This window comes from Martes martes (genome assembly GCF_963455335.1).
Source record: "Martes martes genome assembly, chromosome: 9".
Taxonomy (NCBI): Eukaryota; Metazoa; Chordata; class Mammalia; order Carnivora; family Mustelidae; genus Martes; species Martes martes.
Window position 1 is genome coordinate 5,099,189 of NC_137896.1, and position 26,791 is coordinate 5,125,979.

Below are 26,791 nucleotides of genomic sequence, written 5' to 3' on the forward strand. Positions count from 1 at the left end.
CACGTGACACTCTGGGACAGGCAGAACCACAGGGACAGAAAACACATCGGTGGTTTCCAGCGGCTAGGACCGACGAGCATGTGACGGAAGGGCAGGAAGGAATCCACGGCTGGTGTTCTGTATTGTGACAACTCTCTGCGTTTCTTCAAACTGACAGAATTATACACTAAAAAGGTTCAATTTTATTGTCTGCAATTCTTATCTAATGAACCTGACTAAAATTGCACAGAAGGCCTGACAGGGGCCTGGAGACTTAGCTTCCCCAGCACGGACATACATCTGTCTGCCCGTTTTCGCGCCTCTGCTGGGTTCAACCGCTGGGCAGCCGTGGCAGGAGGGAGGAAGGCGGGGCTGTCACCATGCTGGCTCCTCCTTTAGGAAGGCGATGGGCCCCTTTACAGCCTCCTGCTGTGGCTCCCCAGTTACCTTCCCTGCTGCTGCCCCCTTGTGAACGGTCCCTTCATTACATTCTCCCCAATCAACAACAAAAGCTCAGAGCCAGATAAAATTGAACATATTTGCTTATATTACTGTTGCTCAGGATTTGGGAGGAAAAAGAGAATCCCAAAAACCTAAAAGGCTTCAAATGCCTATTAACAGAAAATGATTCTTTTTTCCTCTGGGATTTATTTTTGGGGATACTAAACTTTTCATTTTAAAACGACATAAATTCACGGCAGAAAGGGAGGAATGGCTTCCAGAAATTATTCAATTATTTGCTTAAGATAACGTGTCAATAAAATAATGAACTTTTTATGCAAGAAAAACTTTCAAATAAACTAATGCTAACGTTAACTGACTGTATCACGAATATCAATACATAATTATACTGACAATCAGAAACTTAAAATTCCAACAATGTGTATACATACACACAATTTATGGTTCAGGTTATACTGAAGTAGAAATATATAAATACTCCAGATAACATGTGATTTTATGTTGTAGAAAATATGAAAAATGGGATGACACTTACATCGCTCCAGCAGACATCCAACACAGGCCCTGTGTGCATCTGCTGGGCTTTTGGAATAGTCTGTCCACTATCTTGAACTTCCCAGCAGCGAACCTAGAGTGACATGACAAATTAATGCACACACAGCAACTCGTGACATCTTACATGCACATAACACCTAATAACTAATGGCTGCGAATTAAATAATCACAAACTTCTCATATCAACCTAATTATCTAACTTGAAGAATAAAGCAATTGAGGGCCACCTGGGTGGCACAGTCAGTCAAGCGTCCGCCTCATGGTTTCGGCTCAGGTCACGATCTCCGGATCGTGGGATCCAGCCCCGCGTTGGGCTCCGTGGTCATCTCGGAGTCTGCTTGAGACTCCCTCCCTCTGCCCCTCCTGCTCATGCCCCCTCCCTAAAGTAAATAAACTTAAAAAAAATAATAATAAAGCAACTGAAAAGTCTACTCAAGTGGCTATTTTCCTGTATTTCCAAGTCATCAAAATATACAAATTCTTTTGCTTACACCTAAAACAGCGGATAAATTTATCACATTTATGAGATGTATTTGCCTTCTGAAGCAGAATGTCATCCATTACCATTCAGAGAATCAAGACCAAAGGGGAAACTTACCTTTCTTCTCTGAATACTCTGGTTTTTAACAGTTTTTCCTGATTATAAACATAACACATTTTACTTAAGAGATTTTGTAAATATGACAAGAAAATAAAAAATCACCTTAATCCCACTGGACTAAATAGTTTGTTGTGCTTTCAATGTTTCTATGCACACATATTTTTTTTTTGAAGATTTTATTTATTTATTTGACAGGCAGAGATGACAAGTAGGCAGAGAGGCAGGCAGAGAGAGAGAAGGAAGCAGGCTCCCTGCTGAGCAGAGAGCCCCACGCGGGGCTTGATCCCAGGACCCTGGGATCATGACCCGAGCCAAAGGCAGAGGCTTTAACCCACTGAGCCACCCAGGCGCCCCTATGCACACATATTTTCTTCAAAAGCCTAGATTATAGAGTACGTTCGCTCTTTTAACTGAAACTTTCCTCCCTTGCATTATGAACTGCCATTAAACAATTCATGTTTTTCAGCAATAAATCACGTGAAGTCTTTCCAGAAACTACATGTAGAAACCAAACCTGCTCAACCATGACTACCTTCCTCCTCCTGCTGTTCTCCACTCAATCCCCTCGCTGCCCCTCTTTGCAGAAAAATCTTTCCCAAAACTTTTAAAATACTAGTCCAGGACACAAACATACCATAAAATACATTATTTGATATTATAATTTTCAAAACTTCCACTAGCATGAAGACTTTTTAAAATGAGGCTGGGGCACCCAGGTGGCTCAGTCAGTAAAGCATCTGCCTTCAGCTCGGGTCTTGACCCCACAGTCTTGGAATCAAGTCCCGCATTGGGCTCCTTGCTCAGTGGGGCAGGAAGCCTGCTTCTCCCTCTGCCTGCCGCTCCCCTTGCTTGCATGCGTTGACAAATAAATAAAATCTTTTAAATAAAATAAAAATACGACGCAATACAATGAAGCAGTAGCAGACAGTAGCTAGAAATACGGATCCAGGCCCACACCGCCGGGTCAGCGGGCTGGCGGCCAGTCCCTCAGATGTGGGAGCTGGGCCAGCTACTCTACAACCCTAAGCTCCACATTCCGCGTCAGAAGAAACAGAGGACGACAGGATCACAGTGCTTTCGCTGTCAAGAGATTAATTCAGTTATGCACGTGAAGTACAATACTTTACCCCAGAGGCGTACAATACTGCTTCAGAGGGGAAGCACTGAGAGGCAGGGTATAAACTCAAGGATTTCTGACCGAAACCGCCAACTGGCTTTCAGGAGAGGTGTGCCAATTTCCACACCTACCAGTGGTACACTGGCTTTTCTTTGCTGGGACCAAGTGTTACTCTTTTTAACTTTTCATTCTGTTAATTTGGTAGGGTCCATCACGGAAGTCTGAGTTTACCGGCTTACGAGTGTGGCTGAATGGTTCAAGTACACACTAACAGGTCACCTGCACTCCTTCCACAAAGTGCCTCTTCATGTCCGCTGATTTTTCCACCAGAGTCGGTTTTTTTTTTTCCCACCAGAGTTTTTATCTTTCCTTCTGTGCACTGTGATTTCTTGTCCTTTTTTGTACACAATAGGTTAAGTATAACGTCTTTGCAGGATTTGTGCCATATCCGAAGTTGAAAAAGTTTAATATTTGCCTTAAGAACATTTTCAGGATACCTCAAAGTTTATGTATAGCACCATGGACAACAGTCATTCTCAATGCCACTACATGTGACTTGGAAATCCATGCCAAGTCACTGAACTAGGGCCAGGAGTTCTGAGTGAGGCCTATGACCATATGACCACGCTTTCAGTGTGGTCAGTGTGACAGGCAACGTAGCCTGCCCAGAAGGGCCACTCCCTCTGATTTCTTTAAAATGGCCGTGAATAAGCATTACCTTTGCTTCATTCACTTGGGAAAGAATGGAGCCAAATGGAAAGCTAACCTCGCCCATACAAAGAGATAAGACTTCTAGAACATGCATGTAAGGGAGACTTACATCATTAGCCCATGATCCTGCGATAAGGAAGTTCCCAGGCAAGGTTGGTGGGCTAAAAGATAGACAACCAATGCTGTCATCAGGAGAGGATGTTACTTCAATATCCTGGCGGGGGGAAAGTCAACGTTACAATGTATGCATCATCGATTTCATTCAAAATTGTTTTCCTTCTCACTGAACACTCACAGCGGATTTTCCTTGTGCTAAGAACTAAGTGAATTAGACTTCTCTTGCTTTGATCCAAAATAGGAGTAATAAAGAAGCTAGTGGAAGGGCTAGCACTGCTGGGACCGGAAGCCACACCCTCAATGCATGGCCAGGATGATTTCCACGTGCTGGCCCACTGGTTCACTCTGGCCCTAAAGTGCTCAATCAGAGTCATGGCCTGACCCCACCCCAAAGGAAATTCTCATTCAACAGTTGTGGGCTGGGCCCTGGGAATCCACAATTTTAATAAGCACCCTGCTAACTGAAGTGGTGAAGAAAGTCGGGGGGACAGGACACTAGCACAAGAGACACTGTTTCTGTGCTCCAAGTTTGAAAAAGTGGCCTAGACAAAGATTCAGAGCTTTTACCCCAAAGGAGGTTCCCAAGCTATCTGGATCTCTCTCATTGTGGGAAACCCTGGCCTGTAATTTCATACAAGTCCCATGAAGCTTCATGCGGTACCTTCATAGGGTTGTGGTTATCTGTGCTTGTGCTGCCAAACATGCTGGTCCCACTAGTTCCAAAACCCGAGGTTGTCCCAAACAGACTCATTTTGGCCCTAAAAAATAATAGAAAATGTTAAGGATATGTCTTTTCTTCAGTAATCAATATCACTGAGAGCTAATATAAAGCCTATTAGGTCACAGAAGGGAAAAAAAGACTCTAAATGACTTGATGTCAGGTTTTTCTCTTCCAAAGTGATCTAAATAATGATCACCAGAGCACCTGGGTGGCTCAGTCGGTTAAACATCTGCCTTCAGCTCAGGTCAGGACCCTGGGAGCGAATCCCACATGAGGCTCTCTGCTCAGTGGGGAGCTTGCTTCTCCCTCTCCCTGTAGCTCTGTCTACTTATGCTGTCTCTATGACAAACAAACAAACAAATAAATAAAATCTTTAAAAGAAATGCGAAGTGTTTTTTAAATATGTACTATTTTAGAATAGTTTTTGACATATACAAAATTGTAAAGATAGAGTTCCCATACACCCCCATATCGTTTCCTTATTTCCTTTTTACATCTGTCACCATTAGTAAACCAATACATTACAGCAAAGTACTTTTCAGTCACCAGCTAGAAGATAAATTCACCCCTTTCTTACATAATTTGAGACACTCAGCTTTGCACCAGGAATGTAACAATAAACCAGCAGAAGGCCCCACTCCTCCAGGTCTCCGCTCAGTGAGAGTTCACTTTCCTCTTAATAATTTCTATACTCTGGCTTAGGTCAATATCTCTGCATGATGTTACTAAGAAAAGCAATCAGTCCTGGCAAAGACTCAGTGATTTCCCTCCTGGCAAAGATTCAGTGATTTCTCTGTAGGAGTTTTAAAAAGTAATCCACTCTGGTGTGAGCAGGTATCAAAAGGTCTGGTATTATGTTCTGGACAACACAGAATGGGGAAATTGCTAGGGATTTTGGAAACGCACTTGGGATTCCCAACTTCATGAACAAAATGAGTGCAGATATCCTAGTCAAAGCAACAGCTCTGAGCACGTTAGTATCTTGGAAAGCAACTCTGTGAGAGGAAGTGGTATGTGCCAGCTACCTGTGCCTCAAATGTGAAGGTGCACTTGAAGCACCGGTTAACTGCACGAGTGAACCGAGGAATAACAGGGCTTGGGCAGTCAGAGTCTAGGAACTAGCTACGTGGCTTTGGGAAGGTTACTTAGCCTTGATTTTCTCATCCACAAAAACAGTCACTGACATCCGGTTCAAGGAATCACAAAAACCAAGTGAGATCAGTCGCACGCCCGGTGCCTGAAAATTCTTTCTTCTGTCCCTTTTTGGGATGAACTCAGGGAAGGAGCAAGGGTCATTCAAGTATTAGTCAGCCTACGTGGACCACACACTATACAGGGCATGGGGAACCCTCAAGAAGTTCAGAGGCCATCTCCAAGCAATCTCCTCGCCTGCCCCGCTTGCTGCATTCCAGGCCCTACTGCTCCGGGGGCACCCTTTCCGCCTGTGAACACAGCAAACTCAGCCCCACCCTGCAGCATTCCTACTATCTGTTCCTACGGCCTGGGATGATTCGCCCTCCCCCAAACCTCCAGCTGCCTCAGTCTGAATCTTCAGATCCCAATTCAAAAGTTGTCTCCTGAGAACGCTGGGGGGATGGAGGCGGGGATGGAAATGTTCTCAAACTCTGGGGGTGATGTTCACATAACTGTATTCAACCCAAATGCATCCCAAACGCATCAAAAGGCCCAGTTTTAAGTGGGTGACAGCAGGTAAGCTGTACTTGAATAAAGCTGTTAGACCTACCTTTTTCAAAAAGGTCACCTGCTCAGAGGCTCCCCTGCCTTCCTGATTTAACATACCCAACCTGCGATACCACCACCCTGTTTTCTTCGTAGCACCGGTCACGACCTGGAATTGTGTGCAATCAACCTTTTCCCCAGGAAAATGTCAGCTCCAGGAACAGAGGGCGGTCTGGACTCCTCTCTAAGATACGCCCGGCCCTCGGCAGGGCGCCTGGGCCAAGGCGGCTGGTATTTAACAGACACTTGACGGGGGCGACGGGTCTCTGTGTTTACAGCCAGTACTTGGCGGAGGAGAGCAGAAACAAAGCAACAGACCAGTTTCAGAGGAAAGTGCAACGAAGATTAGCGCGGGAGACCGAAGGGGACGGATGCCTTTCTGCAGGAAGGGTCAGGGGAGGCTTCTCCGAGGAGGTGGGAGCGTGTGTCTGATAAGACAGACGTTGTAACGGGGAAGAGCGGAGACGATAGACTGCCATCAACTGTGACCCTCCCGGTGCCTCAGTTTTCCCAAGAGAAGGACGAGGGGGTTAGACCCGGGGTGACCCCAGAGCCCCTCCCAGGGGCCAGTAAAGAAGCTCGCTAACCGGCCGGCTCGCGCCCAGGTGCCTCGCCGCGGGGCCCACTCCCCGAGGGCGGGGGGGGTGGGGGCGGCGTTGGAAGCGCCATGGCGGCGGGGAGCGAGGAAGGCGGCGTGGGGCCTACCTGAGAGTCACGCCGCGGCGGAAAGCCGGTGGCGAGCAGCGGGGAGGACTCGGGAGCCTGCGAACCCGCTCGGGAACGGAGGAGGAGAAGGCGAGGTGCTGGGCACAGAAACCCCAAGGGCCGAAATACCCCCACGCCGGTGGAGGAAACTCCCCCAATTACCGCGGAAGCACCGCGCAGGCGCCTCAGAGCCACTTCCTGTGTCGCCCGGAAGGCAGGTAAGAACACGGCTTCCCCGGCGAAGGCACATGCGCAGAAGCGCCAGTGACGCCGAGAAGGAATCCCCGAGCCAGCAATTTGCCGATTGGCCGAAAGTTGGCGGGGCCGCCTGCTTGTTGCCAAGCAACCGTTTTGACAAATTCGCAGCCCGCTGAGGGAGGGTCGTTAGTATTTTCTCTTGAGAATGAAAAGTCGAGCGTAATTCTGATTCCCGCCAACCTAAGTCCAAAGCCATACTCGGAGAAGCGGACGGAACGCTGCCTTGGTCGGCGGCGAAGTCGGCCAGCCTGGGTCCCGGCCCCCACCCCGACCTCGTGTTTGCAGATTAAGGCGTCCTAAGCCATCCGGGGCTCCTTGGGCCTCGGTTTCCCTCCGTGAAATTGGCATAATAGGTGCCTGACTTCGAGGGGACTTCTTAGGCTCAAGGGAAGCCACATACGTGAAAGACTTTTTGCGAAGCCCAAGGTTCGGTAAGACTGTGAAGGGGCTGTTCAGACACAGACACACGTGCCGGCTCCAAATATTTCAGCTGGTGGCTGGATTTCTGAAGGAAAAAAAGAGGCAGGGGTCCGCTGAATCTTCTTGGCTAGTCGGTGTGGTCTGCGAACCAGGAGTCTTGGCATCCGCAGGGAGCTTTCAGACCCGCAGGACCTTGTTATAAAATGCAGATTCAGGGGCACGTGGGTGGCTCGGGTCATGATCCCAGGGTCCTCGGATGGAGATCCTGCTTCCCCCCTCTCTCTCTGCGTCCCTCTCTGCCTACTTGTGATCCCTGTCAAATAAGTAAATAAAATCTTTAAAATTTTTTTGAGGATTTTATTTATTTATTTGACAGAGATCACAAGTAGGCAGAGAGGCAGGCAGAGAGAGGGGAGGAAGCAGGCTCCCCACTGAACAGAGACCCTGATGCGGGGCTCGATCCCAGGACCCTGAGATCATGACCTGAGCCGAGAGCAGAGGCTTAACCCACTGAGCCACCCAGGCGCCCCTAAAAAAATTTTTTTTAAAACAGATAAAATGCAGATTCAGAAGGTCGGCGGGGGGCCAAGAACCCACATTTCTAGCAGATTCCCAGCTGAGCTTGCTTCACCATGCACGGCAGCTGAACACCCAAGAATCTAGAGGTATTTGGAACCATTTGGGGGAACTTCCGTAAAGCCCTGCTGCCTAGGATCACGGAGATTTCTGATCTGGTCAGTCTTGCGGAGGAACAGAGGGAATGAGTCGTTTTTGATAAGCTCCCCCAAGTGCTCCTAAGATGCTGGCAAGACAGAACCTCTAGTCCAGGTCGTGATAGTAATAATGGCTCTCTCTCCTTTTTTTTTTTTAAATATTTTATTTATTTATTTATTTGACAGAAGTCTCAAGTAGGCAGAGAGGCAGGCAGAGAGAGAGGGGGAGGCAGGCTCCCCGCTGAGTAGAGAACCCGACTCGGGGCTCGATCCCAGGACACTGGGATCATGACCTGAGCGGAAGGCAGAAACTTTAACCCACTGAGCCACCCAGGGGCCCCATATTAGCTCTCTTGAGCACTAGATGTTCCATCTCCTGTAATTGCCAGGGCAGCCCTATCAAGTAGGTACTGTCATCTCCATTTAATAGGAAGGAAATCACAGTGGAGAGAGATAACATACCTGTCAGTTAAATCGCAGATTTAGCTGTTAATTGTTAAATCACAGAGCCAGAGAGGTCCATCTGGTACCTATCTCCACCAGCATAATCTTGGAATCCTCTCCAACAAGTACTCCCTCCTCAAGGACACCTTTCCTCATTCTTTCCCAGATGGACGATCTCATATGATCTCTTCTTTAACCTCCCAAAGCCCCCTCAGTGCTTATCATATTCCGTCTCATAAAACAGTGCAAGTATTTGCCTTGCCTAGCTTCCTAGACATTATGCCTTACTCCTATGCATACCCTTTGCAACACCAAGCACAGTGTCTTACACATATATGCTGTTAGATCAGTATTTGTTGAATTATATTTTCCATGCCTGAGGAATATTCCAGAAACCTCTATTATGATACAGATTCTCATATAATACTGGTTATCCAGCATACTTTAGAAGAATCTTTCTGCCATCGAGGGACATGTAACGGACAAGCTCCTTTTGCATATACCATCAGGGGAAGGAGAGCAGCAGCATGGGCAGCCAAATATAACAAAAACTAACACTCCTTGACTTTTCCTGAACAGTGTTACTCAAACACTTTCCATGGATTATCTCATCTAATCCTCACAATGACATTATGGGGGCATTATTATTGTTATTTCCATCTTACAGCTGACAAAACCAAGGCCAGGTTGTAACTTGTCCCAGTCACAGAGTCAGTGAGTAGAGGGGAACTGGATACATATAGCCCGCCCCCCACAATCTGACTCCACACCTCCACACACGGCAGGCTGCAGCAAGTCACCCCACTTCTTCCCTCTAGAAACAAGAAGGGGGAATCAAAATAATCTGTATGCATGGGTGGAATTATCGAGCCATAAAGTACAGGCAAAAAAATATCAAAAATAACAAATAATTAGGGGCGCCTTGGTGGCTCAGTCTGTCGAGCCACTGCCTTCAGCCCAGGTCAGGATCCCAGGGTCCTGGGATGGATTCCTGCATCCAGCTCCCTGCTTAGGGGGGAGCCTGCTTCTCCCCCTCCTTCTGCTGCTTCTTCTGCTTCTGGTCTCTTGCTTGTGCTCTCTCTCTCTCAAATAAATAAAATCTTAAAAAATATAAAATAAAAAATAATTAAAATTAAAATTCGGATATGTCTATCATTCACATTGGCAAACACTTCTGCAATATTTATATTCCATTTCTAGGTGAATAGAAACTAAATACGCTTGTAAGCTTAGTATACATCCTTTTCATTTAAAGTGATTTTTAAATTTTGAGATGTTAATTAAAAAGTCCTACTATGTTAAGGTTTTGTAAAGAGCTTGGTTGCCAAGAAGCATACACGAAGTGCAGCTTTACGAGGGCTTGGGTGAATCCAAAGCTGATGATACAGAATGGATTTTTGTCCAGAAGTAATACTCAGTCCCACACAGGAATCCTCATGGTTTTATCCAATTACTTTTGCTGTGTCTCAGACTCTTCTACCCCATTCCTAAAAACAATGACTTGAAAATATTTTAAAGAAATATTCACCCAGGGGACCTTGGTGGCTCAATCAGTTAAGTGTCGACTCTTGATTTCTGCTCAGGTCATGACCTGGGGGCTCTGGGATCAAGCCCCACGTCCAGCTCCACGCTCAGCAGGGAGTCTGCTTCAGCGCTCCCTCTCTCCTTCTGCCCCTACCCTTGTCCTATAAATATATATGTATGTATGTAAATAAATAAATAAATAAATCTTAAGAGAGAGGGGGAGAGAAAGAGAGAGAGAGAGAGAGAGAGAGAAATCCCGCTCAATAGTGGGGGGATTTGGGAGACCAATAGAGCTTTTGCCAGCAGAGGGCGCCTTTGGCTTGTGTTTACAAGATTGCTTCCTTGGGTTATAGACTTTTTTAAGGGTAAACCCAAGTCCAAACAGAAGTAATGTTTCTCAACACTTTGCTACAAAAACACTCTGCTGCCAATATTTTTTCGTGCACATGTGCATGTGGTTTAGCTTTGACAGCGTCTATCTTAGCATCCGTTCTTTTGAGTATCAATAAACAGGTACCTCCGTCAAACAGTTCAACCAAGATGCTCCAGTTAAAGAAGTCATAGATGGCGAACCTGGGATGTTTTTGTCTATTTTGTAGAAACTGCAATGTTTTTTTTTCCCCATGAAATCATGACGTCTCAAGTCACTCAGCACCATCAGTGATGACAGAAACCTGGGGATACTACAAGAGCTTTTCTTTTATGAGGGTGATAACGAGCTCTTAAGGAAAAAATAAGATTGTCTGAACATCTTTTTGTTGTACTAGTTTTTATTCACTTTCATTATAAAATTCCAAATTCCAATACCAATGTTCTTGCTTAATTAAAATTATGAAAATATGAAAAATAAACACAGTAGATGATGGCAGAGGAGATATCTGTTGTCAGTTACCATGTTAAATGGCCATCTATTTTATAGTAATCCTTTTTAGAAATAACTCTTGGGGCACCTGGGTGGCTCAGTGGGTTAAGCCTCTGCCTTCAGCTCAGGTCATGATCCAGGGTCCTGGGATCGAGGCCCGTATCAGGCTCTCCACTCAGCAGGGAGCCTGCTTCCTCCTCTCTCTCTGCCTGCCTCTCTGCCTACTTGTGATCTCTGTCAAATAAATGAATAAAATCTTAAAAAAAAAAAAAAGAACTCTTGAGAATTAGAATTCTAGATGGTTCCCAATAGCTACTAATGTTAGGTTTTCATCTGCATCAAAGACAGGCAGCAAAGCCAAAACACAGTGCATTTTGCTCTCTGATTTCCTTTTCCCAAATAAATGAAAATCATTTTAAGTAAGTTTCCATCATAAACTTGAAATGAATGTAATTATCTAAATGGAATGTATCTGCAAGCCCCTTTCAAATTTTCTTTCAAAAATTTTTTGATTTATTTTCAAAATGTAATGACTACTGTAGATGTTTCATTGCTTTCCATTCTGACAGGATGTCCTCATCCAGATACCCTGCAGCTTGGCTGTGTATTTCTAGGTTAGTGATATTCTCCTTCACTTGTCAAAGTTCAGGGATATTAGATGTTAAGGAAGGAAGGTATAAATTTAAAGAAACACTTGTGATTTATAAAAATGTCTTTACCGTTTGGGATAGTCTCCCAAGTCAATTTGAGAGTCTCGCAGAATATTCTCAAAATGAAATACTTGGTTCTGACGTGACCAGGGGAAGTAACAGCACTGTTGACGTTGCAGGCTTGGCATCGGGAGGACCTGATTTGACCGCTAGCCAACAGGAAGATCTTTCTGGAGCAGTGTGCCACCTTGGCCACATGTACCACACTTCTCAAGTACCAGTGTCGTGGCTATAGCATAAGCATGGAGCCAGGCGCTGGGGGTGAGTCCCACCTCCACTGCTTAGTACTTATGTGACCTTGGGAAAAGTTTCTGAGCAGCTCTGTACCTTTGTCGTTGTGTATGTGAGGTGGGGATGATAAGAAAGGTACCTAGCTCACAGAGTTTCTGTGAAGATGAAATGCGTTGATAATCAAAAGCACCCAGAAAAATACGTGGCACGTAATATGTGCTCTACAAGTATTTTCTTTTCTTATTATATGACCTTATTTAATGTTTCCCAGAACCTCTGGAGTAGGGCCAGCTTCGCCCCATGCTAAGAAGAGCCCCCAGTGTGTGCTTTAATTCTCTGCTGATGTCTTGAAATTCTTAAAAACTTCTGAAGGAGGGCCCTACACTTATATTTTGCCCTGGCCCCACATATTCAGTAGCTGGTCCTGCTCCGTTACTGTCCCCACTCTGCCCCGTTCCTGCTACGTGGCTTTGGACATGCAACACCGTCTGTGTTCTCACCTGTAAACTACAGAGGTAGTTACAGACCTGCCAGGGCCCTTGTGAAAGTTAAGATAGTGTGTAAGCCGTGACTGGCACAGGTAAGTTCTCAGAAATGGGACCCACTATAACTAGCATCTATCTTGTTAAAATAACTCACCAACAATTCTGTTCTCCTCTAAATACATATTCTTGCTTACAATTACAGGTAACCTCAATGCAGTTAAATGTTTGCTGAAAGTACAGAATAAAGTCATTAAACTTTATTTTTAACTCTGGAAACATTCAGATAGGGTTATGAGGGGAGTTGATCAATTCTTTACTATTACAGAAGGACCTTATTAAAAGTTGAGGCATCAGTAAATCTTGAACATGTTTTATAAACATGGACTAGAGGGGAAGTCAAGGGACTTGATTTGGGGTGAGAATGGATAAAACCCTGGGGAAATTTTCAGATAAATTATTAAAAACAGAAAGCATACTTAGAAACAAAATTTAGTGCTTCAGACTGCATCAACCCAAATATTTATTCATGATAAATTTTACTACTTTCATGAGTGGATGAATGGGGTGTGACCCCTACACCATGAAGGCAAAAAAAGAAATGTTAGACACTCTAATTCATTTTCAACTTCTCAAATTTAGGTTATTATTAGTTTTGGTACTAAAAAGATGCTTCATGCCTTAACATTAGTTATATTGCAGGAATTAAATATTTCTGTAGACCGTGATGGTATTTATACCGTATTTTTTTTAATTTATTTATTTGACAAACAGAGATCACAAGTAAGGAGAGAGGCAGGCAGAGAGAGAGGAAGGGAAGCAGGCTCCCCGCTGAGCAGAGAGCCCCATGTGGGGCTCGATCCCAGGACCCTGAGATCATGACCCGAGCAGAAGGCAGAGGCTTTAACTCACTGAGCCACCCAGGCGCCCCTGTACCGTATTTTTTCAAATAAAATTTAGAAGTCAAAATAATATGTACTCTTTTATAAGTTACTTTAGAGTACAGGATAGGACTCAGGCTCTACAGAGAAGGATAAAGTTTTCCAAATAAAATTGTTTTGACAAAAAATATAACTAGTGGAAAATTAATTTACCTCTACAGGATTAAGAATATATGTTCTTTCCAAGATGGTATCTACTACCAAAAATAAAACTAATGAAAAACCTCTTACAATCACAAGATATATTCCGGTATATTTTTATATCCATCCTCCAAATTTTAATTTGTTGGGTAGGTACACTCTGGAAAGATAATCTGATGATAGGAAGGTCAAAGCTTGAATTTCTGCCTTCAGTTTAGAGTCTGCCATTATCTCCATCTGTCAATAGAAGTAAAGCACAGCTGTGACCAAGTCCTGCGCCGCAGCTCCATCGACTCAAACTAGGAAATCTAGACTTGTCCCATTCCCAAAGCCACGGGCAATAGGTTTTAGCTTGGCCAGAACATTCCAGAGCTGTTCTAGGAAAAAATGTCAGAAGAATACCCAGTATGGATGTCTTTGATAACTAGGAATGCTCCGGTGTCTTTATGTGATTTCTCTCTTTTCTTTCCTCCCCTCATAAACTATGATACAGGCATAGACGGTGGGTATAGAACAACGATGAGGATAAAAATAGGTCAGCTCCGTCTACCTGATCTTATCTATTAGCATTAGCATTTCGGTCTTTCAACAACCATTTACTGCCAACACCACTCACATTAGTTGTTGGTTATATAACATTTCAGAGAGGATATTTGCAAAATATTACGTGAATAACCACTATGAATAACCACTATGAAAGTTAAAGGCAATAAAACATACGACACTTGAATTTTAGAAAGAAACACACTTCTTTTCTCCAAAATGGTTGGCAAGTAACATAAGGTCTTTTCAGGATACTGTCAAGTTTCATCTGGTCCTGTTTTGTCAGTGGAATTAAAGTATCTCTAGGTATATTTAACCTAGAAAAAATAAATTTAAAAAAATCAGCAAAAACAGAGTGCTCTTATAACTTAAATGTCATATGTGTATTTTAATTTACTATACCATTTCAAGAAACTCAGACATAACAGATAAGCAAATTATTACAGATCCTTCTTTTAAAAGCCAGAATTTGGGGGATCTGACATGTCCTAGACCAGCGAGGATTCAAATTCATAGTGGACATCCGTTGTAAATTGTTTTCCTTCCAGATGCACAGGACAATGACAAGAAGAACACAGACACTGGTGATAAACACAAAGCCAATGGCACTACCATCAAGTGTGTGGACACCCCGCACTCCCAGAGCGCTACAGCCTCGAAGCAGTGGCCTAGAGAAAATGCGTGGCCAGCAGTGAGAGTCACAGCGGGATCTCAGGTTCTATGGAGCACTTCATTCTTTGTAATTCATAAGAACTTTCTGGGTCAAGGAAGTTAGTCTATTACTAATTTATTTCACTTAAGTGCATGTGTGTATGCACACAAATACACACACCCCTATCTAGTTTTACGTTTTTTAAAAAAAGGTGGATTGTAATTTTTTCTTCATGTGTGTTTTAAAAATAGAACAGCAAAGGTCCAGGATTTATGGTATAGACTACTTTTTGAAGTCACAAATCCTGGATTTCCCAGGAGAACTCTAGTTTCAAATACTCTTTCTCAATGTGTCCCCACAATTATGATAATTTGCCAGTGGCAGATACCAGATAGTGTGACAATTTGATTAAAATTGGGGATAGGGGCCTAGAGGATTTCCCATGAAGCTATGTTTGTGTAGCCATCACACTCTGTAAAAATTTCATTGTCCATTTACTTGGAGCGGCTTCGAGGGCACCGGTGGAATTCATGAGATGCAGCTAGAGTTTCTCCAAGCCCTCCACCTTAATAATGATCAGATCATTTGTCCTGACTTTGTGTTAGGAAAGCTTTTCATACAAACAGATCGTCCCCAAGGGATTTTGACCAGGACACATACACCAAATGGAACAAAACTTTGATCCAAAAGAGTGCAAATATTCAAAAACCAAAAACTAAATGTTTTCTCTTATGCCCTCATTTTGTAAGAAGTGGCAATCACCCAAAACCGTTCACGTTCCAAATTTAGGAAACAAGGACCAGGTAGCAAGGTTTGCTCATTGCTTAAAGAAATCCAATAAACACGTTTAAGTTCATTCACACAGCCCAATTAAAACAATGAAATATTTTAAAATATCACATTAGCAGAGATGAATAAAAGGGATCATAACCTGTGCTGAGGGATAGGTGGGCTCTCACTCTCCAGGAGAAAAAAAATAATTAACCTATCTGGAGGGCAGTCAAAATCTTTTTTTTTTTTTTTTAAGATTTTATTTATTTATTTGACAGAGATCACAAGTAGGCAGAGAGGCAGGGCAGTCAAAATCTTAAAAATGTGCTACCCGTTTGACCCAACAATTCTGGGAATTCAGCCTTCGGGACTAAGGGACTAATTAAAGATGCAGGCACAGATTTAGTTACAGGAGGGGCCCATCAAAGCACTATTTATCAGAGGTCTGGAAACCACCCAAATGTCTGACTACGGAGGCACTGGCTGAATAAACACTGGTACATCCAGAATTGGAACTCAGTAACAGAAGACACTAGAATGAGGTCATGGATACGGAAAAGTGATTTCATTGTGCTGTGTGAGAAAAGGAGACTACAAAGTAACAAAGCATGATTCCATTTTTGTGAACAATTTACGGCTACAGACAGAGAGTAATAATAATTTGCATGGGTAAAGCTGTTCATCAGTAGGTGATTTTTATCTTGTTACATAATGATATTTTTTTCTGTAATGAATATATATGTTAAACTTGCCAAAATTTAGGTTCCCAAATGTTAAGTAATCTTAAGATGAGATTTTTTAAATGAAATTAAAATTTTAAATCTACAGTAAAATTGAATCATATGGCAAATGATGTTGTTGACAATTACCATTTCACTAGAGCCAATGTCTTATACTTTATGACTATAAAAATACCACGAAATCTTAAAAAAATAAAAATTAAAAAATAAAATTAAATATTACAAAATCTTTTAACCATAAGGTAAAACAAAAAGTATTTTCTAGCTCAAAGTTCAGTTCACCAAATTCATTCAAGGATTTTTGGTAACTGAAACAGAAACATCAATGCATTTAATTCATAACTCTATAATCCTGTGTCATTGTGACGATATAAACAAAACACACTAATAGCTTTCCTGTGCACTTTTTCAGCTTATTGGTACATATTATGATGAGTCATCATTTTAAATATCTCAGTTTTACTAAGACTAAAATTAATCTCACCGTTTAATATCAGAAGGGAGGAGACCAAGCCATCTAATAGCTGGAACTGTTAGATTATGGGCCTCAAAAGACATCGCCTAAAATAAAGAGCAAATGTACATTAGGTGAGGCTAATCTGCAGAAAACCGGCAGACCTGTTTCTGCAGCCACATGTTTTACTTATTAAGAAGGATAAATACGAAAGACTGCATACTCCCTGAACGCACAGAACTAAGAAAATCACCAAGACTTTTGCAAACCCGGGCTTTCAGTGAAGGTTTTAAAACTGCTCTAGGATTTCTGTATCGCTTTTATATAAGTTAAAACTAAAAATGAAACTCTCTGACCTTCATTTATTGTTGTTCATGATTCTGTGTTTTAACATCTTACTTCACCATCCCTTACATCTAAATATATATGTCATATAAATGTATCTGTCGGGGACGCCCAAGGTTTATACCGGTGGTGCCCAAACTTGATCATGCATCTGAGTCACTTGGGGTCCGAGCCTAGAGATTCCAGTTCAGGAGGCCTGGATAGGGACTGAGCTGTGCATTTCTAGCAAGTTCCCCAGTAATGCCAGCACTGCTTGTCTAGGACCATACTCTGAGAACGACTGATGTATGGTAGTTCAGGCTCTAGTGGTGAAATTTGGTGATGTTTTCATTTTTCCTTACAGTGGGTGTAAAGGGAATTGGCAATGTCAGAATTCAAGGTTATATATAATTTTCAGAGTTTATTTGGCAATCAAACCTTGCTATTAACCTGAGGTCCCACAGTTACTTCAGCAGGCTGGGAGAGTGGAGGATTATATTGCCTCTTGCCCACAGCTAATCCCACTCTGTCATCTGCGGTCACACTGGTCATGCTGGAAGCTGGAATCACAGCCACTAACACAAACTGGCCGTAGACTAGGAGAGTAGCTCCCCGGCACACTTTGGGGGTCCTCAGCTAACTAAGGGTTGGTAAATGAATGCAGCAATCACCCTGATGAATATGAACTACCTCAATATTGGAAAAGGAAAAATACTTTTCTGTACTTACCATAGATCCATACTTGTAGATGCACATTATTTCTATGCCTGTAAAAAGAAAGTCACCTTTACAGTCAGTCTCCTTCCACATAACGGGTTAGATCATGTGTACGCTCACATTTTATCTAACATCTGCAAGTTTTCTTTTCATAGACACTACCAATAAAAAAAGTTACTGTTCAGTTCAATGGGGCAAAATAACAATAAACTTCCTCAGATGATTACAGTCATTAATTTTAATCTAATAACCATCTTCTTTTAAAATAATTTATAAAAGTGTTCTAAGAGCAGAAAAGTACAACTATAAGTATGACGAAGAGGATTTAGTTAGGACAACTGCTTCAAATAATCCAACGACAAATCACCATGTGGATCGGCATCGACAAGGGCGAAAACAGGAATATGAAATGTATCCCACAGCTTCTTGACCAAAAGTCTTGTGTTCAGGTCAGGTACCCCCTTTCCCTAAAAGCGAGATTGAAATTATGCATATTAGTTCCAGCAGAATGAAACTAACAAAACCTTTTCCTTATCTTATCAACAATTTAAAATTTAGAAAAGTTAGATCACCTCAAATTTCAGGTGGCAGACTAGTGCGGACTGTGAAAAATGTACAGTCTACACAACAGAGTGAAGAAGCCTGCCTCCATTCGTCACCGTGACCCAACTATCTCAGTCCTGGGAAGAGATCCCAAGGAAACATTTCAGCACAAACAGAAATGATAAAAATCGGTCATATCTACCAACAGGGACATGGAGAGGCAGCATCACACATGTCATTTATCATTTGGCCCTAGTCCAGCAGGTGTCCCTGATTACTCCAGGGTTATCGACTCCTCCCACACGACGCAGTGTGGGAAGCTTACTACCCTTTGCTCACTGATGCCTGTGGCTGCCTGTGTGGCATCTCAATGTATGCTTCTGGGTTCTCTGCCGTTCTTGGCGCATATATATGTATCTGTATCTGTATCTGTATCTGTTTCTGTATATGTGCATATGTACGTATGCATGTATGTATAGAAAAGCAGACTCTCTTTGATGAAATTCATGTAATTACCTGATGTACAACCCCGCGGGAGGTGGAACACAGAGCAGCTCCAGTGTTACCACATTAGAGACAAGCCGCCGTGGAGGAATGGCCTGTAGGTGACTCTGAGAGCCTGTGCAAACTCACTGTGGTATTAGAAAATCACTGCTGTTTAAGAATTGGAACCACCAGGGGCAGCCGTGTGGCTCAGTCGGTTAAGCATCTGCCTTTGGCTCATGTCATGATCTCTGGGTTGGGATCGAGCCCCGCACTGGGCTCTCTGCTCAGCGGGGAGTCTGCTTCTCCTTCTCCCTTTGCCCCTCCACCTGGATCCTGTTCTGTCTCTTTCTCTCTCCCTAATAAATTTTTTTTTTAAGATTTTATTTATTTGACAGAGAGAGAAAGATCACAAGTAGAGAGGCAGGCGGAGAGAGGGAGAAGCAGGCTCCCGTCGAGCAGAGACCCCAATGCGGGGCTCAATCCCAGGACTCCGAGATCATGACCTGAGCCAAAGGCACAGGCCCAACCCACTGAGCCACTCAGGCACCCCTCTCTCTCCCTAATAAAATCTTAAAAAAAAAAAAAAAAAAAGAATTGGGACCACCACTTTGATTTTAATCAGATTTGAGGATGTTTAAATAACCCCCTTGGAAATTCTTACTCTGTCACCCCAAAGGATGTGCCATGCGGATAACAGAATGCTGTGTGAGCTGCAGACATAATGTTATAAACCCCTCTTGCCAATCACCAACATAGTATGCTAGTCTTGGCATTGTAGTAAAGGGCGACAATATAATACCGTAACCATGATGCACGGGGACATTCTGTTGCAAAAGCTGTCATCCAGGAGTCGCTGAAATGTTGCATCTTTTTCTACAATGATGCACGGGGACATTCTGTTGCAAAAGCTGTCATCCAGGAGTCGCTGAAATGTTGCATCTTTTTCTACAATTAATAGAAATTTTGCATCTGTAATTAAATCTGTGATGTTAAGGCTGATAATTCGAAGCCAAGAATATTTCCATTTAATCGCTAGCTAAATAGTGGTGCCATAGAAATCAATTTTCAAACAGCTGTATGGTATATTCCTTTTTACCTTCAAATATATAGACATCTATTCACATATTTCCATATCTGTCTCACCTACTATACAGAGAGCCCCTAAAGCAGAAACCGTGTGTGTTCGTCTTGACCGCTACAAGGTCTAGCATGACGGTTACACACTATGAAGGGTTGGTTTATCAAAATAATGGATGAACGCATATTCTATGAGCTTAAATAGTTTTCCCACTCAAAGGATACTTCGAATTCCTTGAATATTCGATGGCACAGCAACAGCCTAAGTTAACAAAACAAGAGAGTTTTTATTTTAAAATTTTTTTGAAAGATTTTATTTATTTATTTGTTAGACAGAGATCACAAGCAGGCAAAGAGGCAGGTGGAGAGAGAGGAAGGGAAGCAGGCTCCCTGCTGAGCAGACAGCCCGATGCGGGGCTTGATCCCAGGACGTTGGGATCATGACCCGAGCCGAAGGCAGAGGCTTTAACCCACCGAGCCACCCAGGCGCCCCAAGAGTTTTTATTTTAAATAAAAAGCAAGTTTAACCACATTTAAAGTGTATCCCCAAACCCTATTTCATTTTTCTCTGAATAAACCAGTTATCAGAGATTTATTCCTCAGACAGACGTGCCACCCAAACTACTTCCTGGCAGGTGAGAATCTCTCAGAAACTCTGTGGCTACGTGGCTTAAGTGGCAGAAAGTGGTGAGTTAAAGCGCTCCTTACCATGGAGCGCACAGGTGTCTCCTGCTCATTTCTAGACTGCTGTGCAGGTTAGTGCTGCGGCCTTTCCAGGTGCCAAAGCCCAGCAAATAGCTCAGAATTAAATAGATCAACTTCCAAACCAGGAAACTGTATCAAGATTACATAAATAACCATGCTAACATAGCCAAGCTCCATTCTACCTGAAGACAACAGTACATTTTTGAAAGGAAGGCATGTCTTTATTTTAATATGACATTTGACAACTGGCATATTTTAAAACTGCATAACGGACGAACCCTAAAGCATACGCTTACTCACCCTTCAGTTTTATTTGAACATCTTAAGCTCCAAACTACATAAGAAAGCAGGAAATAAAATACATTTCAAAAACAAAGGATCTGAAAGGGAGTTAAAGCAGGTGCATGAATATGCTTACTGTGGAACCACAGGTACAGTGCACTCTGGTGCCGTCTTCCTCCAGATACCTTAAGTTGCCAGCGATTAAACCTTTTGATGTAGATAACTGAAAAAATAACAGCCGTTTTTGAACACTGTTTCACTGACATATTTTTTAAAGTGTATTTATTTAAGTTTATTTATTTAAGCAACCTCTACACCCAATGTGGGGCTCGAACTCATGACCCCAAGGGCAAGAATCACATGCTCCACCGACTGAGCCAGCCAGGCGCCCCTCACTAACATTCTACATGGCTGCATCAGTCCTCACGTTTACCTGCCAGACTACACGTATTTTAGCTCAGATCGGAATTTAAGAAGCAGAGGAGAAAATATGTAAGGATATTAAGGAATTAAAAAATACTTAGTAATTCACTTGTTGTAGTCCATTCATCCAGGGGAATATACTGAAAGTAGATGACTTAAATTCGTAATGAGAAACATGTAGTATCAAATACTACAAAAACAAGGCACAGATTACATTTGGTTTTCTATTATGATTTCACACAAATCTTTCGTCTTAAAATAAGATGTTTTGTATTAAATGCTACTTACTATATGTAGACTTATCCTTGGCATTTTTAACATACAAGAAATGTCATTGATAATATTGTCCACGACAGTCTGGTTACCGAAGAGTTGGCTGTCAGTATAATATATGTCTCTATGAAAGTTAAATATATATTTTTAATTAGCCATATTCTCTTCAACTATGACAAGTATTGGAGTATTATTTGTAGGAGGCTTTAACTGGATGAAACACAACATATAAAGAAAATAATTTATTACCCATAGTCTAGTCTTATGTACCATTTCAAAACATAATGGGAATTAACCTAAACGTCTTAAAGGAATGATTCACCAAAACAAGTATTTACCTTTTGGTTGCATAAGTGTTGCTCTGTACTAATTTATAAATCATGGACAATATTTTAAGAATTAGGGCTGGAAAATAAGATACAATGAATAAGTTACTCATCATTTCTCTCATTAATTCAAAACACACCACTATCAAGGATTTCGAGTACCCCCAGTTACTTTCCATAACATTTTAAAAAATTATCTTTCCAAAACAGAAGTACTGAGTACACGATAATAATTTCCTGAAGGATCAAATAAAATTAACTGCTCTCTGAACAGCAAAATTGAGAGAAAACTTTTCTACTGAATCATGTACCTTGAAAATTTATTTTGGAATTATAATCTGCTTCCATGGTTACTGACAATGAAAAATTCTGTAGCTTTATTTCAGGTGTAAGGGTGGTCTATTAAAGAACAACTAAAATTATTCAACTAGGAACAACTAAACCCAGGAAGTAGCCAAACTTACTTATCACTAAAAGCTAAGAAAAATTAACTTACCAAATTTTTTAACTGATTTTAGTGAATCACTTTTGATTTTTCTCGTGGTACAATGAGATGCCATCTGAAGACCCACAGAATCTTCAAACCTGTCATTTTGTCGAAAGGCAATAAGATAAAAAAAGAATTACCTTCTGAACACCAGATAATATACACTTAATACACTCTTCTGCACATCATCTAAACCCATATTTCCTCTCAACAGAGGCACTGAAGCTTTAGGACAACTTCATTTACAATCTTAGATAATTCCAAGTAGTAATAAGGTAATTAGCTTTGTGACATACAGAAGCACTAAAACAAAGTGCTTAAAATAAGTGAATTAAATAACTTTGAGTATAATGTGTGCGTGTGTGTGTATTTAGTGTATAATGTGTGACATTTAGTGTACATGAACTATTTTCACAAGTTTTTCACAAGTTTCATTTTAATATTTACTCATTTATTAATTTTGCTCAATTTAACAAGTTTTGAACTGTATTTCTGATTTACTTCCTAAATGACATTAAATGAAATAGCAATTTGTTATTAGGTTGTTCAATTGAACTGCCAAGCCTGTCCTAAAGGTGGCAGAAGGCACCAGGCAAATAGGCTGAATGTCAGCGTCCTCAAGGGCTTGATGAAATCCATTCTGCAAAATGATGCAAAGTAGGATTCAAAAGTTTAGTTTGTATTAATTATACTGACCATAAAAGAATACTTAGTGACTAAGGAAATTCAAGATTACTTTTATTCTGTGTAACTCTTACTGAGGACTATTGTAGTGTTTTTCATTATTTAGACTCTGCAGGCTGAGCATCTTAAAAACACAAAAGATATGAGCAGGTTGGAGGGCTTTGACAAAGCTGTTTGCTGATTTTACCTTCTTGGGACACATGACTTAGCAGGGGGAAGCTACCAGGAGAAAGAGCCTGTGTTGCGGACACATTTATTTTCCTCCCAGTATCATGATTGCTTGTGGCTCCCCAGAGCAAGTGCTTTGCTTTTGCAGTATTTCTGCAGAATTCCACTGGTCATATTACCCCACTTTGAGTGTTAGAAAGCTTAGATCCCAGTTTGAAGCCTGTTTTTAGCAGAACTGTAAGACTTTATCATATGCATTTTGAATTCTAACCTCTTTGGGTGCTTCATTTGTTGTTCCTAGCATTGTTTTCCCTTTGCCTTATTTTTCACACCCACTTCTAGTTTATATGACCGACCTGCCTATGAGGTATGTATTTTGTAAACTTCCTTAAATCCTTCTAGGCAGGGTAAAAGCAGTAAAAAGAAAGAAATCAGATTAGAACTCAAACTCAAATAAATTCAAGTAATGACATAGGTATTGTATTCAAAAATTAAAACTGCAAAATGCCCACTTTATGTTTTCCCAGCTTGATCTGTTGTCTATGGTGAATGCAGGTGCCTCATTCCTTGCCACGCTTGTGATGACATCCTGGATAACACTTTCTATAGATCCAAGAACCTCAGAACTGAAAAAATAAACACACTATGATTCAATATTAATTCTAAATTAGACCTTTACAATATGTAACATTTCCCCAGATCAACAGAAAAGTAGGGTTTTGTTTCATTGGCTGTTTTTTAAGACTAGGTAATTCGCCTCTGTACGAATCCCTCCTATTAGATTTTGACATCGGCATTGCACTAAACCATCTTTACGGTAGTTATTTGCAGAGAAATCTGATTTGCTTGTAATTTTACTTCTCAAACAATTACCAATTGAAATAATCTCTCCCTTTTAGACAATATCAATAACTAGACAATGATTTATAAATATATTTTAATCTCTTCGTATTAACATACTTAAATTCAAACTTGTTGGCTTGAAATAGTACTGATAAATGTTTCAATTAAAAATGACGTAATATTGGCTTTGAATTTAATTTCTTTCCCAAAAATGCAATGCAAAAAATATTCCAAAAGAAATACTTCTTATTGTAACACATCACCCTGATTGATCTCATGCCTTAAATCTGCCCTTTGAATTTTAGTGATACAAAGAGAAAAAACTTTAATCACTACCATGGAAAGACTTGGCAACCATTACCCCACTCTACAGCAAAATAAGAAGACCTAGCCCAGTTTTCTATGAGCTGACTTTTAATTTCATAAGCCATCAGCTTCAAAAAATGTTGTTCGTTTATAAATACCATTAGTGTATTGCCTAAGAAGGGAAATCAAATTAAATCTAGAAAATGCGCAAATGCAGAATGTAGAATGTTCTAATTCCCCCAGAAACTTCAGAGCTTGCTTTGAAAATGCACGTTTGTCAAAAAGAAAGGAAGGAAGGAAGAGAAAATGCACATTATCAGAAAGCAAATCTTAAAACAATCAGTATTTTCTAACAGGGAGAGATGAAAACCGACTCAAGGAAAGATCTCATTTTTCCAGTTTGGAGAAAAAAAAAAAAAAAGTTGCAAGGTAACACTGTGACAACCTTGAAAATACAATTAGGTTAATTTGCATCTGAAGTTTAAACAGGGGACTTCCATTCCCTCCTTTCCTCACCCTTGCAAGTTCTCCTCCTAATACTTTTACAAAAATCGGTTTGCTTATATGTTTCCCACTTTGTGTGTGTTTTGTTTTGTTTTGGTAGTTGGCTTAGTCTTCTTAAAGATAAGACAGTAATTTGTTTAGGCTGAAAAACTTTGCTGATAAACCAGAACAGCAGATGGTGGGGGGTGGGGAGGGGAGAACAGCATCTTAAGTAAAAATGGTCAATAACATAAATACATTCTCTGTAGCTAATTCCGAGCCGGGCAGCTGGAGAATCGCAGTAACCGGGCTCCTCGGCACCTGGCTCTAACCAACCTCGCCAGCCGCCAACTGCTTTAACTGATTTTAAATAAATCACTTAAAAACGTGTGTAAATCGTTGTCTCATCAACCGCTTTCATGTTCATTTTGCTAAAACCCGGATGGAGAGCGAACGCCCAACACTCAGCTTCTCTCTACACACACACACACACACACACACACACACACACACACACACACACACACACACACACACACACACACACACACACACACACACACACACACACACACACACACACACACACACACACACACACACACACACACACACACACACACACACACACACACACACACACACACACACACACACACACACACACACACACACACACACACACACACACACACACACACACACACACACACACACACACACACACACACACACACACACACACACACACACACACACACACACACACACACACACACACACACACACACACACACACACACACACACACACACACACACACACACACACACACACACACACACACACACACACACACACACACACACACACACACACACACACACACACACACACACACACACACACACACACACACACACACACACACACCACCCCCCCCCCCCCCCCCCCCCCCGAACGCTTTTTAAGCTAAAATGGAACCCAAAAGAAACTGTTTTAAACAAATACAAAGCCAAGCTGCGCCCTCAACTCCCTGACCTCTGTGACCCTCAGGAGACCTGCGAGCCGCGAGCCTCGCTGTGGGGATGCTCCTGGAACAGTCTAGAAGGGGAACATTCTAGAAGACACGAGGGGCGGGGTCTGCCCCCGGGCTTTTTGAGTTCGAAAGGAGAGCTCAGCGCCGACAAGAGAAGGAGCTCTGAGGAACGGCTTTCTCAGAGTTCCTGAGCGGCCTGCGAAGCGAAGGGGGTCGCTCCTGGGGCCGCCTCATCCCGAGACCGGGAGAAGGCAAGGGCCGCCAGCCATGTCCCTTCAGAGCGCCTCAAGCCCCCACCCCCTGCCCGCTGGGGACCCAGCTCCTCTCTAACTCCCGAGCATTGTGTCCCAGAGAGACCCCTTCTACCTGGAGGCCAGGCGCGTCCCCCCGCCCGCAGGCTCCCCACCGCCTCTCCTCAGGGCGGCCAGCAGGGAAGCCCTGTGCTGGTCCAAAACCTCGAAGAACGAGGCCTCAGGCCCCATGGGCGCAAAGGCCATGAGGGCTGACAGCAACGGAAAGCTCCAAGGGCAGGAACCCCAAAGGCGACCACGATGGCCCTGCCGGCTGCTGCAACGAACACTCCCTGACGGCCTCTCTGGAGATGGTGGTCTCTTTTCCCAACACTTTCTATCTGGGCATGCGCACACCTTGCCGCCCCCCCCACCCCCGCCCCCCGCATGCGCATAACGTTGAGTGGAGTGCGCAAGCGCCAGAGTTCAATCAGGTTCTCTCCCACCTGAGGGTCAAAGTGATGGGCCCAGGGGGTACCAGAATGATGTGTTTGGGGCATTGGATCCAGTTTTCCTTGAAATGGATTTATGGTGGTTTTGTTTGTTTGTTTGTTTGTTTTTAAGGGGATAAGGGGCCGTATTGAGGCAAAAATCGTACCAGCGATTTTTTTCATGAAAAGAAATAGTTCTGGTGTTCCCCACCCCCCGCCCCGTGTGCTTGATGCGGCCCTAGGCACTGGGTTCAGCTGTGGTCAAGGCAAACAAAATTCCTGCCTTACTGATATTTTTATAGTAGCCGCT

General features: G+C 42.4%; 2 protein-coding genes across 2 annotated transcripts in view; both read right to left on the bottom strand.

Moving 5' to 3' along the window:
* Positions 1–6,910, bottom strand: part of RAE1 (ribonucleic acid export 1) — a 21,456-nt gene extending 14,546 nt beyond the window's left edge. The window contains exons 1-4 of the mRNA XM_080813900.1: positions 6,709–6,910; positions 4,204–4,300; positions 3,535–3,639; positions 977–1,069 (exon numbers count right to left, since the gene is read on the bottom strand). Coding sequence (XP_080670026.1) covers positions 977–1,069; positions 3,535–3,639; positions 4,204–4,293 — 288 coding nt within the window. The 5' untranslated portion in view covers positions 4,294–4,300; positions 6,709–6,910. The remainder of the gene's footprint in view (positions 1–976; positions 1,070–3,534; positions 3,640–4,203; positions 4,301–6,708) is intronic.
* SPO11 (SPO11 initiator of meiotic double strand breaks) lies at positions 6,586–26,257 on the bottom strand (the record flags this gene model as incomplete). Its single annotated transcript, XM_080814729.1, has 12 exons — positions 6,586–6,765; positions 14,183–14,294; positions 16,625–16,701; positions 17,648–17,685; positions 18,003–18,102; positions 19,464–19,633; positions 19,967–20,003; positions 20,865–20,951; positions 21,440–21,548; positions 21,763–21,829; positions 22,247–22,335; positions 26,127–26,257. 12 exons carry the CDS (start codon positions 26,255–26,257, stop codon positions 6,586–6,588), a joined length of 1,197 nt encoding a protein of 398 aa, XP_080670855.1.
* Positions 26,258–26,791: the final 534 nt, after the last annotated feature.